The sequence below is a fragment of the Rhinopithecus roxellana genome, chromosome 17 (assembly GCF_007565055.1).
Source record: "Rhinopithecus roxellana isolate Shanxi Qingling chromosome 17, ASM756505v1, whole genome shotgun sequence".
In the NCBI taxonomy this organism is placed as follows: Eukaryota; Metazoa; Chordata; class Mammalia; order Primates; family Cercopithecidae; genus Rhinopithecus; species Rhinopithecus roxellana.
The window spans coordinates 40,162,163-40,178,311 of NC_044565.1; the positions used below are offsets into that span (position 1 = coordinate 40,162,163).

General features: G+C 40.2%; 1 protein-coding gene across 7 annotated transcripts in view; it reads left to right on the top strand.

Annotated features, from left to right (window-relative positions):
• Positions 1–16,149, top strand: part of USP34 (ubiquitin specific peptidase 34) — a 291,125-nt gene that overhangs the window by 84,836 nt on the left and 190,140 nt on the right. For all 7 annotated transcript variants that reach the window (XR_004054451.1, XR_004054449.1, XM_030921651.1 and 4 more), the window contains exons 6-8: positions 6,709–6,776; positions 9,567–9,759; positions 11,495–11,556. Coding sequence is in view for 5 of the 7 variants with exons in the window: in XM_030921651.1 (XP_030777511.1) it covers positions 6,709–6,776; positions 9,567–9,759; positions 11,495–11,556 (323 nt within the window). In the remaining 2 variants the exon portion in view is untranslated. The remainder of the gene's footprint in view (positions 1–6,708; positions 6,777–9,566; positions 9,760–11,494; positions 11,557–16,149) is intronic.

Sequence of the window (16,149 nt, forward strand, 5' to 3'; positions counted from 1 at the left end):
TCCTAAAGTGCTGGGATTACAGGTGTGTGCCGCTGCACCTGGCTGATTTCCTCACTCTTACTGAGGAAAGGTAACTTTGTCAGATGGCGTTTTTTTTTTGTTTTTTTTTTTTTGAGAAAGAGTCTTGCTCTGTTGCCAGGCTGGATTGCAGTGGCATGATCTCTGCTTACCGCAGCCTCCGCCTCCTGGGTTCAAGCAATTCTCCTGCCTCAGCTTCCTGAGTAGCTGGGACTACAGGCACGCACCACCACGTCCAGCTAATTTTTGTATTTTTAGTAGAGATGGGGTTTCACCATGTTGGCCAGGATGGTCTCGATCTCTTGACCTTGTGATGCCTCCACCTCAGCCTCCCAGAGTGCTGGGATTACAGGTGTTAGCCACCGCGTCTGACCGGTGAGTTATTTTTTAGAACCTGAATCTAGAATCCTGAAATTGCATCTCAGGAAAACTCATTCTGCTCTGACTTTGAATTATCAACAAAGAAAGGAAATTCTTACCTTATCAGATTAAGGTTCAAATCTGATAATAACATCAATACATTTATTTCAATCTCAAAAACTTTAACAGATTCTTAACTAGAACTTCAATTCTTAACTAGCTCTGAATTTTAGGAGATATCTCAGTTTGCACAAATATTATTCCACCTATTATATGGATCGTTCTTTAATAACAGCTGCACCCACAAGAAAACAATGAAGATCTTTATGTAGTTTTCTTACTTTGCAAATACAGCTTACTAACATTTAACACAGCTTAGAGAAATAGAACACAGAGGCACACAAGTTTCTCCACTGAGACCCAAATGAAAGTTAATTCTACTTTTGTTGAGTTACATTTGGTTACAGCTTACAGTATCGTTCCTCAGCCCTCAGCTCTTTGCCTGAGTTTGTCATCTCAAAGATTACACCTTTTATTTATAAAGAATCCAATAGAGACAAGGGATTTATTTTATTATGGAGGAGAAAGTGTAAATGAGGCTTAACAAAAGAACGTCACACAAAATATGCTTTAGACAAATTATTAAGTAGGAGATGTGGGTCAAGATGTAGGGCTTAAGTAACATATAGGGGAACACAATAACAATTTCTGAATGCTCAGTGTCCTAAGACTGCTTTTTACAAATATACTAGCAAAGACTGTTTAATATCAGAAGCTAGGATAGGATTACATATTTTTTGATATCTGTCTACTAGATAGGAGAATAGGAAATTAAGTTTTCATGATGCCACTTTGTCAGAACTAGGTTTGATGCAGAATGCTGTTTTTCTGCAGTTAGAGGGAGCAAGGAACTTTTTTTTTCTTTTTTTCCCTATTTAACCTAGAGGTTAGGAGGGCTGCTAGAATTCCGTTAGCACTAAGCAGGAGGTGGGGAGAAGCAAACCTGAAAAGCTCAAAACTTACAGTAAAATATGATAAAGGACACACTGTAGGATTAATGGCATATGGAATTTGGTTTTTATGATGGGATCTATAGTAGTGTTAAAGAATGCTGATTTTTATAACGATATAATCCTAGGTTTGAATTGTACCTCTGTTGCATAGTATGTAATTTTGTTTTCATTAGTTTTATAAGCCTTACTTTTCTCATTTATCACAATGGGAATATTAAGGACTTAGTAAATGGTAGCTCTTTTTTGTATTAAAATTTTTTCTTGTATTTACAGTTTTTTCATTTGCTGTTTTTTATTGAAACTTTTACTCACTTGTGTGTGTGTATTCTGAAATAAAAGATATACCTGTGTCCTCTGATGTATCTTGTATAAAATAGGATTTTTTAACCTTTTGTTAAAATTTGAAAAATAACATTCATACAGAAACGTACACAAAGTGATAACATGTGGCTCAGTGATTTATCAAAGCAAATACTCGCTTAACCATCACTCAAACCAAGAAACAGAACATTGTCAACTCCCCAGAAGCCTACCTTATGAGTCCTTCCGGCCATTAACTATTCCGTCTCTTCTTCTTTAAAAATAAACACAATTCATACTTTAATGCTGATCATTCTCCTGCTTTTTTTTTTTTTTAAAGGTTTATCACCTAACCGTATATCCCTAAACACTGTAATTTGGTTTTGTCTATTTTCACCATGCAGTCGGAATCACATACTGTGCTTTCTTTCATGCCTGGTTGCTTTTTTTAAATGCTGAAATTTATATTGCATGTATTTCTAGTATGTTCATTTTTATTATTGAATAATTTAAAATATACCAGTTTATTTTACTGGTGATGGACGTTTAGGTTATTACAGTTCATATGGGTGTCAGCATTCTTTTATGTGTGTTTTGGTGCACATGTGTGTGCATTTAATTTGGATATATATTTAGTGGAATTTCTTATCAATAGGGTGTGTGTGTGTGTATGTATATAATATATACACTTTTTGTTGTGTTTTTGAGATGGACTCTCGCTCTGTTGCCCAGGCTGTAGTGCAGTGGTGTGATCTTGGCTCACCGCAGTCTCCACCTCCCAGGTTCAAAGGATTCTCTTGCCTCAGCTTCCCAAGTAGCTGGGATTACGGGGACCTGCCACCAAGCCTGGCTAAATTTTTCGTACTTTTAGTAGAGAAGGGGTTTCACTATGTTGGCCAGCTTGGTCTCAAACTCCTGACCTCAAAGTGATCCAGCTGCCTCAGCCTCCAAAGTGCTGGGATTATAGGTGTGAGCCACTGCACCTGACCTATTATATATTTGTAATGACTAATGAGAATGAGCACCTTTTTATAGGCATATTACTTATTTGGATATTTTTTTTTTTGCGAAGTACCTGTTTAAATCTTTTGCCCATGTGCAAAATTGGATTGTCTTTTTCTTGCTGATGTTTAGGAGTTCCTTATGTGTTTTAGATAGAAGTCTTTTAAGGTAGAAGTCTTTTGTTTGATATATGTATTGCCAATATCTTCCACTCTCATGTTGCTTTTCACTCTTGTGTTTGAGAAATATTATGCATCAAGCTTCATATTGTATAATTTGTCAGTGTTTTTCTTTATGGTTAAGGTTTTCATTTTTGATTGAAAAAGTCATTTTTTACTCTAAGGCCGTGAAGCTACTTAACAAAGTTTTTTTTGCTCACTGCAACCTCCACCTCATGGGTTCAAGCGATTCTCCTGCTTCAGCCTCCTAAGTAGCTAAGACTACAGACACTTGCCACCACGCCCAGCTAATTTTTTGTATTTTTAGTATAGATGGGGTTTCACCATGTTGGCCAGGATGGTATCGATCTCCTGACCTTGTGATCTGCCTGCCTCGGCCGCCCAAAGTGCTGGGATTACAGGTGTGAGCCACCATGCCCGGCCAAAGTTTTTGGGTTTTTTTGAAAAATTCTTTTATTTTTTCTTGCTTCCTTGATCAGGAAACAAGTATCATTGCTTTACCTTTCATATTTTGATCTATTCAACTGCAGTACATTTATATTTATAGTTTGGGGGAGAGATTAAGATTCATTTTCCTTTTCATAGAGATATCCAGTGTTCCTAACACGGTCACGAAGACAGTCATTTCTTTGTTCTGTAGTACTACTTTTGTTGCACAGGTTAGTCTTGAACTCCTGACCTGAAGTGATCCTTCCATCTCGGCCTCCAAAAGTATTGATTACAGGTGACTCATGCCTCATCACTACACTGAGCCAAGTCAGATGTCTTTATGTGCATGGGTTTGGGCTCTCTGGCATAGTACACTGTTCTGTTTGCTTAATTTTGTGCTGTTTTGCCCATTGCCTTAATTATTGAAACTTTACAAGACGTCTTGCTCTCTGGGAAAGCAAGTGCTACTTCCCTGTTGTATTTCTCTCCCCGCCCCAACTCCCCTCCCCTTCCCCCCGCTCCCCTCCCCTCCCCCCCGCTCCCCTCCCCTCCCCTCCCCCCTTCTCCCCCCGCTCCCCTCCCCTCCCCCCACCCTCCTCCCCCCGCTCCCCTCCCCTCCCCCCACCCTCCTCCCCCCACTCCCCTCCCCCCAACTCCGCTCCCCTCCCTGCTTCCCTCCCCTCCCCCCGCTCCGCTCCCCTCCCCACACTCCCCTCCGCTCCCCTCCCCTCCGCTCCCCTCCCCTCCGCTCCCCTCCCCTCCCCTCCGCTCCGCTCCCCTCCCCTCCCCTCCCCTCCCCTCCCCTCCCCTCCCCTCCCCTCCCCTCCCCTCCGCTCCCCTCCCCTCCCCTCCGTTCCCCTCCCCTCCGCTCCCCTCCCCTCTCCTCCGCTCCGCTCCGCTCCCCTCCGCTCCGCTCCCCTCCCCTCCCCTCCCCTCCCCTCCCCTCTCCTCTCCTCTCCGCTCCCCTCCCCTCTCCTCTCCGCTCCCCTCCCCTCTCCTCTCCGCTCCCCTCTCCTCTCCTCTCCGCTCCCCTCTCCTCTCCGCTCCCCTCTCCTCTCCGCTGTTTTTGAGACAGTCTTACTTTGTCACCTAAGCTGGAGTGCAGTGGGACGACCTCGGCTCACTGCAACCTCCGTTTCCTGGGGTTCAAGTGATTCTCCTGTCTCAGCATCCCAAGTAGCTGGGATCACACGTGTGCATCACTACTTCCAGCTCTTTTTTTTTTTTTTTTTTTTTTTTTTTTTTGTATTTTCGGTGGAGACAACTTCACCATGCTGGCCAAACTGGTCTTGAACTCCTGACCTCAGGTGATCTGCCCACCTCGGCCTCCTAGAGTGCTGGGATTACAGGCGTGAGCCACTGAACCCAACCTCTCCTTGTTGTGTTTCTTAGAGAGTTTTGGCTCTTCTTGGACTTTTGTGCTTTGAATGAGTTTTGTAAGTTCTGCACATAAACCTTTTTGGATTGCACTGAATCTATAGATGAATTTCGGGAGAACTATTATCTTCACAATAAATATGGCATATGTCTCCTTATTTACATGTTCTTTAATTGATTATTTTCCAGCTTTTTCTGTAGAGGTATATATCTGGTTAGATTATTCCTGGACGCATGATATTTTTGATACTGTTGTTAAGGGAATCTTTTTGAAAACTGTATTATTTGTTCCTGGTGTGTAAGAAAAAAACATAGGGTGTTGTATGTGTGTATATATAGGTGTGTACATATTCGTTTATATTAACCTAAGCAGCAGTTTTGCTCAACTCTTCAGTTTCAGTGTTTGATAATTATTTTGGGTTTTCCAGTTATATAATTATATTATCTCAGAGTATTATTTTAAATTCTTCCTTTCTAGTCCTTTGCCTTTTATTTAGTGTCTTACTTTATTATACTGTCTAGGTCCTTCAGTTCAAGTGGAATTAGGGCTTCCTTGTCTTGTTCCTAGTCTCAGGAGGCAGAGTTTTTAACTTTTCACCATTAACATAGTATGTACTACAGGATTTTTATAGACGTCTTTTATTTGGTTAGAGTGAATCCCTACATTCTGTATTCCCAAATTCATTAAAAAAAATTTTTTGTTTTGAGACAAGGTCTCGCTCGGTTGTCCAGGGTGGAGTACAGTGACGCGATCTTGGCTCACTCAGACTTCCACCTCCTGGGTTCAAGTGAATCTCGCACCTCAACCTCCCAGTGTGTTGAAACTACAGACATGTGACACCATGCCTGGCTTATTTTTGTTATTTTTTTGGTAGAGACGGGGTTTCAGCCGTGTTGGCCAGGCTGGTCTTGAACTCCTGACCTCAAGTGATACACCTGCAGCGATCTCCCACCAGAGTGCTGGGATTATGGGCATGAGCCACCACGCCTGTCCAGATTTGTATTTAATTTGTATCTCCTGCCTGTGTCAAGACTAAGTATCAGAGTTTTTTGTTTGATGGTTGGGTTAGGATTTTTATTCTTACTATTTTTGAAAATAAAACTATTATAATGTATTCACATTTGGTTTATAAATGTTAAAATATAGAAAAAATAAGGAAATATATTTATTATAACTTTTATTATAATTTAGTTGAGTTGTAAGTTACTTATAGTAAGAGCTTATTTCAGTAAGTACTTATTGATACTGTAATCAGTGTGTGACTGTAAAATATATTTGTTTCAGATGGATATTGAAGTGACTAGAAAGTATGGGTAATTTGAAGTTTTTTAGGAAGGAATGAGATGATTAGTTAAAAACTAATACGATTTATTAAAAAACCAATGCAGTGTCTTCTATTGGGGATGCTACCATACAAAGAGGTATAGATAATTATTTGGTAAGAAAATGTTACTTTGAGAGATGGTTTTTTTCTTTTCAGCAAAAAGCTAAGATTAATTTTTCAGATAAGACTTTATGTAAAATAAGATTAGGTAAAATTTCCTGATACATGTGTAATTCTGTTTTGTACTATACTCTTTTCATAATTGATAATATATGTAATTTTGGAGGCATAAAAATATTAAATGATCCTGGTTTTTGTTCTATTTTGTTATTTGAGACGGAGCCTCGCTCCGTTGCCCAGGCTGGAGTGCAGTGGTGCAATCTCGGCTCACCACATCCTCTTCCCCACCAGGGTTCAAGCGATTCTCCTGCCTCAGCCTCTCAGGTAGCTGGGACTACAGGTGTGCGCCACCATGCCCAGCTAATTTTTGTGTTTTTAGTAGAGACGGGATTTTACTGTGTTTGCCAGGCTAGTCTCAAACTCCTGACCTCGTGATCTGCCAACTTCAGCCTCCCAAAGTGCTGGGGTTACAGGCATGAGCCCCTGTGCCTGGCCAGTGCTCTTGTTTTTCATTAGTTTAGTGAAAGACATATGTATTTCACATATTTGTTAGGCATTAATGTTGTTTTTATGTTTCTTATATAGATTAGAATATGGCTACATATTCCTGCTGTCATGCAGCACATTATACCTTTTAGGACCTATGTTATTAGGTAAGTTTATAAAGTCTCTTTCCCGTGATTATCAATGTAATATATTTAAACAATTTATAATACAGAATTATATTGTTTGAAAGTTCCCTATAGTCATATCCTCTAGAGAAAATTTCAAGTAACAGTTTGGAATATAGTGTTTTTTATGTACATATATGGGTTTATATTTAATGTTTACTGTTTAGCAAATTATGTTGGACTTTTTTTTACATGAGTATGTAAAAAGAATTAAAGAAATTAATAATGGTTATTCCACTGTATTTAGTCAAGTCAACAAATACACAGTGTCTGTTACATTCTAGGCACTGAGGATATAGCAGAGAAGAAAACAAATTGCAAAAATCTCTGCTCTTGTGCAGTCTGTTTACAAAAGAAGTAGATGATAATACATCAGAAAGTGATAAGTATTATAAGATAAATAGCAGCAAATGTGAATTGAGAGTTCTAGAGGGTGGGTTAGAGTTTAAATATGGGGACAGGGAAGGTCTCATCGAACGGGAGGTGACATTTGAATTTTGTAAGTCTCAACCTAAAAAGGAAGCCTACGAAGATGGAGAAGGGGTTGTACTGATTAGAATTAAAGTATGAACTGTCAGGATTCTGCATATTTTATTGATAACATTTATGAGGGTATTGTACTTTTTTTCTCATTATGAGAAAAAAAGTTCTCTGGTTAGCTGAGCAGTTTTGTTTATCTGTATTGACTTGGCTGAAACTGGATGGTCTAGGTTAGCCTTGTTCCCACATTGTGTGATTGCCATGCTGATTGGTCTTGTGGGGTGAGGGGGAATCTCATATATGTCATGCAGTTGGCTCATTTGCAAAGGTTTGAGTGTCTCCCTTTGTCACAGTACTACTCAACTTTTGGGAGACAATATCAGGCAAAGAATCAGATAGTGATGAATGCTATGAAAGTAAGTTAATGTGATACAGAGGGAGTATGGGGCCTTTCTGAAAGGTGATATCTTAAGGACATGAGTCAGCTATTCAAGTGATTATCAGAAAGACGTATTATAGAAGGAACATGTGAGTATAGGCTTTGAAGTTAGCATAAGTTCAAAGTTATGAAGAAGAAACTAGAAGCAGATTGGTACGGAGAATAATGTGTACGGGGATATAATTAGGGTGGAGGGATAAGCAGGGGCAGGTGATTCAGGACCTTGTAGGCCACTGTAAGGAGTATGGATTTAATTTTTTCAATGGGAATCTATTGAAGGGTTTTTAGCAGATGTTTCAGGATTTTTTTTAAAGTTTTCTTTGGCTTTTTAGTGGATCATAAATATAGGGTGGCTGAAATAGAAGCTAGGAGGAGACCAGTTTATGTATTAGTCCTGGAAGGAAAATGATGATTACTTATAGTAGGATTGTTAATGATGATTTTGAAAATTGGATGAATGTAAGTGAAAATAAAATCAATAAGGCTGGTCATTATAGGGTATAAAGAAAAGGGTAGTATTGTATATGTGGATGAGGTTCAGCACCCCCCTCCTCAATTTTTTATTTGTAGTGTGGATATCATTACTGAGATGTGAAAATCTAGGAGAACCTAAATGTTCCACAGGCCTCTCAAAGTCTTCTTATCTTTAAGTGGCACTGGCAAATTGGGAGTATGAACTTGTAGTTCAGAATAGTTTCATTAATTTAAGAGTTGTGAGTATAAAGATGGTATTTAAAAACCACAGGAGTCACCTGAGGAGAGCATACAGGAAAAGAATAGAAGTGAGTCTAAGATAGAACTCTGTATCAGTTGGTTTTGCTGTGTAAGGAAACATCTCTCAAAACTTAGTGGCTTAAAACAATAGCCACCCAGGCATGGTGGCTCATGCCTGTAATCCCAGCACTTTGGGAGGCCGAGGTGGGAGGATCACTTGAGCCCAGGAGTTCGAGACCAGCCTGGGCAACATAGCGAGACTCCATCTCTGTGCAGGGGAAAAAAATTAACTGGTGGTGGTGGCACGCTCCTGTAGTCCCAGCTACCAGGGAGGCTGAGGTAGGAGGATCACTTGAGCCCAGGAGGTCGAGGCTGCAGTGAGCTCTGATTGAGCAGTTGTACTCCAGCATGAGTGACAAAGCAAGACTTTGTTTCATAAAAAAAGAAAATATAAAACAACAGCCATTTATTATTTCTCACAGTTCTCTGGTTAGCTGAGCAGTTTTGTTTATCTGTATTGACTTGGCTGAAACTGGATGGTCTAGGTTAGCCTTGTTCCTACATTGTGTGATTGCCATGCTGATTGGTCTTGTGGGGTGAGGGGGAATCTCATATATGTCTTGCAGTTGGCTTCATGTCAGTTGGAGCATCAGACACTTCTCTTTCATCCAGCAGGCTAACCTTGGTTCCTTGTTTTGGTGGTGATTAGAGTTCCCAGCAAGAGAAGGCAAGCTCAAAGGCTTTTCTAGCTTCCCCTCATGTCATGTCTATTAATATTTCATTGGCCAAAGCAGGTCATATGGCAAGGCCCAGATTTAAGGGTGTAGAAATAGATTACACCTTTTGATGAGAGGAATAGCTAAGTCACATTGCAAAGTCTTGTACATACAATGATGGGAGGAATTTGTGGCCATTTTGTAATCCATTACAGGCCTTCAGGAACACTAATATTGAAAGGTTGAACAGCACAGAAGGAATCTGCCAAAGAGATTAGGCAGGGCCTGAGAGGAAAACCAGAGGCTTGTGGGTTTTGGACACAAAAAAACGTTAATGCTTACAATGTACATTTTAAGTTATTGAGTGGTCTTTTAAAATGCTTTATGAGTTTTTATGTATTTTCTATTTCTGAATCATTTCAGGTATTTATGCAAGCTCTCTGATCAGGAGTTACGACAGAGTGCAGCTCGTAACATGGCTGACTTAATGTGGAGCACAGTGAAAGAACCATTGGATACAACGTTATGCTTTGATAAAGAAAGCCTAGATCTTGCATTTAAGTACTTTATGTCACCTACTTTGACTATGAGGTTGGCTGGATTGAGTCAGATAACAGTAAGCTGTGTCTGCTTTATTTTTGGTCATTGTTTATTTGCTTTCTAGTCTATCATAATAATACTACCCACTATTTATGGAGCCCTTCATACTAGGCATTGTGCTAAGTATTTTACATGGATTACTTTGTATGGTCTTCACAAATAATTTCTGTGTTTCTCTTATTTTAAAGATGAAAAAGTCTGAAGCTTAGATTTATATGGATTTATACTGTGGGTCCATCTGATTTCCGGGTCCAACTCTTTCATCATTTTGTTTTTGTCTTTTTAAACTATTCAGGTTTTTATGTTTATAGATGTTTTGAGAAAGAGGAATAATTGGAGGGCTTTGTAAGTGGTTTAATTAATTTTCCAGGCAGAAACCATAGATTATTGGGCCGTAGGCCAAATTTTACTAAATGTTTGTTTTGAATAGTCTTAAATACTGTTTTTAAGTAGGACAAAATAACATAAAAATCTGTATTCTTGGCTTCTCTTGGGGAGGGGGTTGGAAGAAGGCCTGGTATCCTTGGGTCTGTATTCTTGCATAACAACAGTCTGTTAGAACTAAGTAATTAACTTTATCCTTCAGAATGAACATGCTTCTTCCAGTTTGTTACAGTCCCCATTTGCTTTACTCCTTTACATTTCTGGTTTTTTTTTTTTCTTTCCTTGGAGATGGAGTCCCATTCTGTTGCACAGTGGCGTGATCTCGGCTCACTGCAACCTCCACCTTCCGGGTTTAAGTGAGTCTCTTGCCTCAGCCTCCTGAGTAGCTGGGACTACAGGTGTGAGCCACAATGTTTGGCTAATTTTTTGTATTTTTAGTAGAGATGAGGTTTCACTGTGTTGGCCAGGCTGGTCTGGAATTCCTGACCTCAGGTGATCCGCCCACCTTGTCCTCCCAAAGTGTTGGGATTACAGGCGTGAGCCACCCCACCCGGCCACATTACTGGTTTTTTTTTTTTGTTGTTGTTGTTGTTGTTTTGTTTTGTTTTGGTAGTGTAGTCACACTGAAAATCTGAAGTAGCTAGAGTTTACTTGTGTGCCGGGCTTCATAAGATACTTGTTGACATTGTCCCAGATAAATTAAATCTTGAGTGGATTTATCTAGGAAGCCTTTCCTGAAACTTTGTCTATAATGACATTACTTGCTCTCTTGCATTAGATTGTTGTGTTTTTTTACTTACTCAGCTTTGTTTTCTCTAGTGTGCTTAGTGTAATAAAGAATACTATTTGCGGAATGAATTTAATTTTTTTTTTCCTTTTTTTGAGATGGACTGTTACTCTGTCGCCCAGGCTGGAGTGCAGCGGCGCGATCTTGGCTCAGTGCAACCTCTGCCTCCTGGGTTCAAGTGATTCTCGTGCCTCAGCCTCCTGAGTAGCTGGTATTATAGGCACGTGCCACCATACCCAGCTAATTTTGTATTTTTAATAGAAATGGAGATTTACTGTGTTGGCAAGGCTGGTCTCCGAACTCCTGACCTCAGGTGGTCCACCTGCCTCGGCCTCCTAAAGTGCTGGGATTGCAGGTGTGAGCCCCTGCACCTGGCCCTTATTTAGTATTTTAATATAACAGAAGTAGTTTTACTAATTGAGAAGCATATGTCTCTGATTATGTCTTTGATTTTGTAATGTTAATCTAGTTATTGTGATCTACATATGTCAATCAGTTTACCATGTTTCTTAGTACTTGCTGATATGTGCAAGAATAATTTTGGAAATAAAAACCCTTAATTTCTTGTCTTTAATCATAGAATCAACTCCATACCTTCAATGATGTGTGCAATAATGAATCATTAGTATCGGACACAGAAACGTAAGTAGGAGCATTAATTTATATATAAGTATACCATTTTAATGTATGGTTGTTTATATGGTAAATTCTAATTTTATATTTAAAATTTTTACTAGAAATTCTTTGCCCCGTTACAACTTGTACAGTCTTCATCAAGCTTTCAGAACATTATGCTGACTGTAACATAACTCCCTCTCTCTCTTTTTTTTGAGACAGGGTCTTGCTCTGTTGCCCAGGGTGGAGTACAGTGGTGGGACCATGGCTTACTACAGCCTCAATTTCCCAGGGTCAGGCGATCCTCCCACCTTAGCCTCCCGGGTAGCTGGGACTACAGGCACATGCCAGCATGCCTGGCTGATTTTTGTAGAGTCAGTTTTGCCATGTTGCTCAGTCTGGTCTTGCAGACTCAAGCCATCCACTTGCCTCAGCCTCCCAAAGTGCTCAGTCTGGTCTTGTAGACTCAAGCCATCCACTTGCCTCAGCCTCCCAAAGTGTTGGGATTACAGGTGTGAGCCACTGCATCTGGCCACATTTCTCTCTTTTAAAAGCATATACCAACATATAGTACTATTTATCATGGTATGAAAGCATACTGTTTATACTAGAGAATTTAATCTTGAAGAATATGGTACTGATAGTTTTCAGAAAGTACACTGTCTTAGTCCAGGCTGCTGCAACAAAGTACCATAGATTGGATGACTTATAAACAACAGAAATTTATTTCCCATAGTTCTGGAGGCTGGAAGTCCAAGATCAAGTTGTTGCCAGCATCGTCAAATTCTGGTTAACAACAGAAATTTATTTCTGATAATTCTGGAGGCTGGAAGTCCAAGATCAGGTTGTTGCCAGCATCATCAAGTTCTGGTGGGGGCCTTCTTCTGGACTGTAGACTGCCATTTTCTTTTTTTATTTTTGCATGGTGGAAAGAAGCAGAGAGGTCTCTGGTCCCTTTTATTAGGCCACTAATCTCATTCATGAAGGCTCCACCCTCATGACCTAATTATCTCCCAAAGGCCCCATTTCCAATAACATCACATTGGGAGTTAAAAAAGTAGTTTTTATAGCTTAGACTTCTTGGGTTCTGAGAAATATATATGTTCCATTTAATTGTTCATCTAGTAGAGAAATCAGTTTTTAAAATCTAAACAGTAGGGTAGAATATCTTCCGGAACAGAGTTGTATTGCCTTGTTAGAAAATTTGTAATTATACGTGTGAGTCATTCTTTAGTGTAACTTGATCTTACTACTGCTCTAAGGCGCTAATCTCAGTTGAACCTAGGTCTTGAATTTGGAAACCAGAGACTGTGTCTCTTGACTCTTTCTTCCCTTTAGACTAAAGAGTTCTTATTCTCCCAGTTGTTCTTTATATGGTATGGTTTTTGAATTTATCACTATATGAGTCATTCACCTCTGGCAATATTCTTTGTCAGTAGTCCCCTTAAAATGTGTTGCCTAGAATTTTTCATTGCTTTATACATATTAGAAGTGTTATTTCACACTGTCAAGACATTATGTAGACCATATCCAATATATTTATAAAGCTACGGCTCTGCGCCAGGCACAGTGGCTCACACCTGTATCCCAGCACTTTGGGAGGCCGAGGTGGGCAGATCACTTGAGGCCAGGAGTTTCAAGACCAGCCTGGCTAACATGGCGAAATTCCATCTCTACTATAAATACAAAAATTAGGTGTGGTGGCGCATGCCTGTGATTCCAGCTATTTGGATAGCTGAGGCACGAGAATCATTTAAACCCGGAGAGAGAGATTTCACTGAGCCGAGATAGTGCCATTTTCACTTCAACCTGGGTGACAGCGAGATTCTGTCTCAGAAAAAAACCAAAACAAACAAAAGAAACCTATAGCTCTGGATTTTCCTTTTCATCCTCTGTGTCCCCTCACCCCTCTACCTCTGCAAGACCGCTTAAAGAGAACCTTATATAATTGCTAATGTGATACTCATACTCCTCTCATCCCCTGTGAAAAGGATTAAAAATTTGGAATGTTCACTGCAGTAATAACACATTCAGGCTAGGTGTTGTGTGAAAACAGTGAATAGGGGAATAAGAAGGAATTCCAGTAACAAATGCAAGGAATATACATCCTAAAGACATGGTTAAGAGAATAGAGAGGAGAGTAAAAGTATTGAGGACTGGTGGTAAAGAGTTCAAAATGGGAAGGGAGAGTGTGTATACAGTGTGAGAAAATTGGAGTAAAAAGTATGTGATAAATACTGTGGCGGCTGTGAACTGGGTGTTTTTAAGCAGTTTTATTAACATATACATATAAAATTCACTTGTTTTATATATACAAGTCAGTGAATTTTATAATAGTAAATTTTTAGAGTTGTGCAGCTGTCACCACAGTCCAATTCTAGAACATTTCCATCACTTAAAAGAGATGTCTTTTGCCCGTTTGTAGCCAGTACCTATTATTTCCAGCCTCACTAATCTACTTTCTATCTCTGTCGATTTGCCCATCTTGGGATATTACATTTAAAAAGAATCAAATGATAGTGGTCTTTTTCATCTGGCTTCTTTTCACTTAGTATATTCTTGTTTGTTTGAGGTTCATTGAGATTGTAGTTTGTCTCTGTACTTTATTCCTTTTTATTGCTTAATAGTATTACACTGTATAGATATACCACACTTGATCAGTTGCCAGTTGATGGATATTTGGTTTGTTTCTACATCTTTTTTTTTTTTTTTTTTGAGACGGGAGTCTTGCTCTGACCCCCCCAGTCTGGAGTGCAGTGGCGCAATCTCGGCTCACTGCAAGCTCCGCCTCCCGGGTTCACGCCAATCTCCCGCCTCAGCCTCCAGAGTAGCTGGGACTACAGGCGCCCGCCACCACGTCCGGCTAATTTTTTTTTTTGTATTTTTAGTAGAGACGGGGTTTCACTGTGTTAGCCAGGATGGTCTCGATCTCCTGACCTTGTAATCCGCCCACCTCGGCCTCCCAAAGTGCTGGGATTGCAGGCGTGAGCCACCGTGCCCGGCTACATTTTTTTTTTTTTTTTTTGAGACAGAGTCTCGCTCTGTCACCCAGGCTGGAGTGCAGTGGCTGGATCTCAGCTCACTGCAAGCTCCACCTGCTGCGTTTACGCCATTCTTCTGCCTCAGCGTCCCAAATAGCCGGGACTACAGGCGCCCCCCACCACACCTGGATAATTTTTTGTAGTTTTAGTAGAGACAGGGTTTCACGGTGTTAGCCAGGATGGACTCGATCTCCTGACCTCGTGATCCGCCCGCCTTGGCCTCCCAAAGTACTGGGATTGCAGGTGTGAGCCACCACGCCCCGCCTGTTTCTACTTTTTAATTAGTGTAAATAATGCCATTATAAACATTTATGTAAAGTCCTTTTGTTGATCGTATGTTTTCATTTTTTGTAGTAGATACTTAGGATTAGAATTGTTGCTTGTATAATTAGTTTAGTTTTAACTTTTATAGGAGCTGTCGAACTGTTTTCCAGTATACCTGCATTATTTTACATGCCCACTAGCGTTGTAGGAGGTTTCCAGTTTCTCCCCATTCTTGCCAGCAGTTATTATTATCTAGATTTATTATTGCCATTTGGGGATATAAAGTAGCATTTCATCATGGTTTTAATTTGCATTTCCCTAATTGTTGACATAGAACATCTTTTTATGTGGTTATTTGCCATAATGTTTCTTCGTTCACAACATTGCCCAGTTTTTAATTGGATTCTTGGTTTTGTTTTATGGCTTAATGTGGTCTGTACTACAGACTGTTCTGTGTGTGCTTAAGAAGACTGTACATTCTGCTGTTGTCGTATGGGGTGTTCTATAGATGTCTATTAGGTCAAATTGGTTTGTAGCATTGTTTGTCTCCTATATTCTTGTTGCATTTTCTGCCTCATTCTCTCTATTATTGAAAGTAGGAGATCGAGTGCAGTGGCTCATGCCTGTAATCCCAGCACTTTGGGAGGCCGAGGCTGGTGGATCACCTGAAGTCGGGAGTTCAAGACCAGCCTGGGCAACATGGCGAAACCCCGTCTCTACTAAAAATACAAAAATTAGCTGGGCCTGGTGGTGTGGTGGTGCGCGCCTGTAGTGTAGCTACTTGGGAGGCTGAGGCAGGAGAATCACTTGAACCTGAGAGGTGGAGGTTGCAGTGAGCTGAGGTCACACCACTGTACTCTGGCCCGGGCAACAGAGCAAGACTCTGTCCAAAAAAAAAAAAAAAAAAAAAATTGAAGTCTCCAAATACATGTGATCCTGAGTGTTTGCAGATTTAGTCGTCTCTGTATGAGCTCTGAAGCAAGATGACAGAGTGCCACCTTGTTTGACTTTAGCTAGGAATGTGCATATTGGAAAATTCTAATCTTTCACTGCTATGTGCATGTCTGTGAGTGCCTATGAAAATGCCACAAATACTGATTTTGGAGCTACAAATAAATTGCAGCAAATGGATGAATTCACAAATATAGAAACCATGGAAGAGTAGAAAAAATATTTTTCTTTCTTCACAAATATGGAATATGGAGATGGAGGTACTGAGGGGCAGTGTGGTGGAGTGTAAGAAGTCCTGGCGCCACTTGGATGGGGTTTGAATCCCAACCCTAGCACTTGTTTAGGCATAGGAGATGGCCTCAGG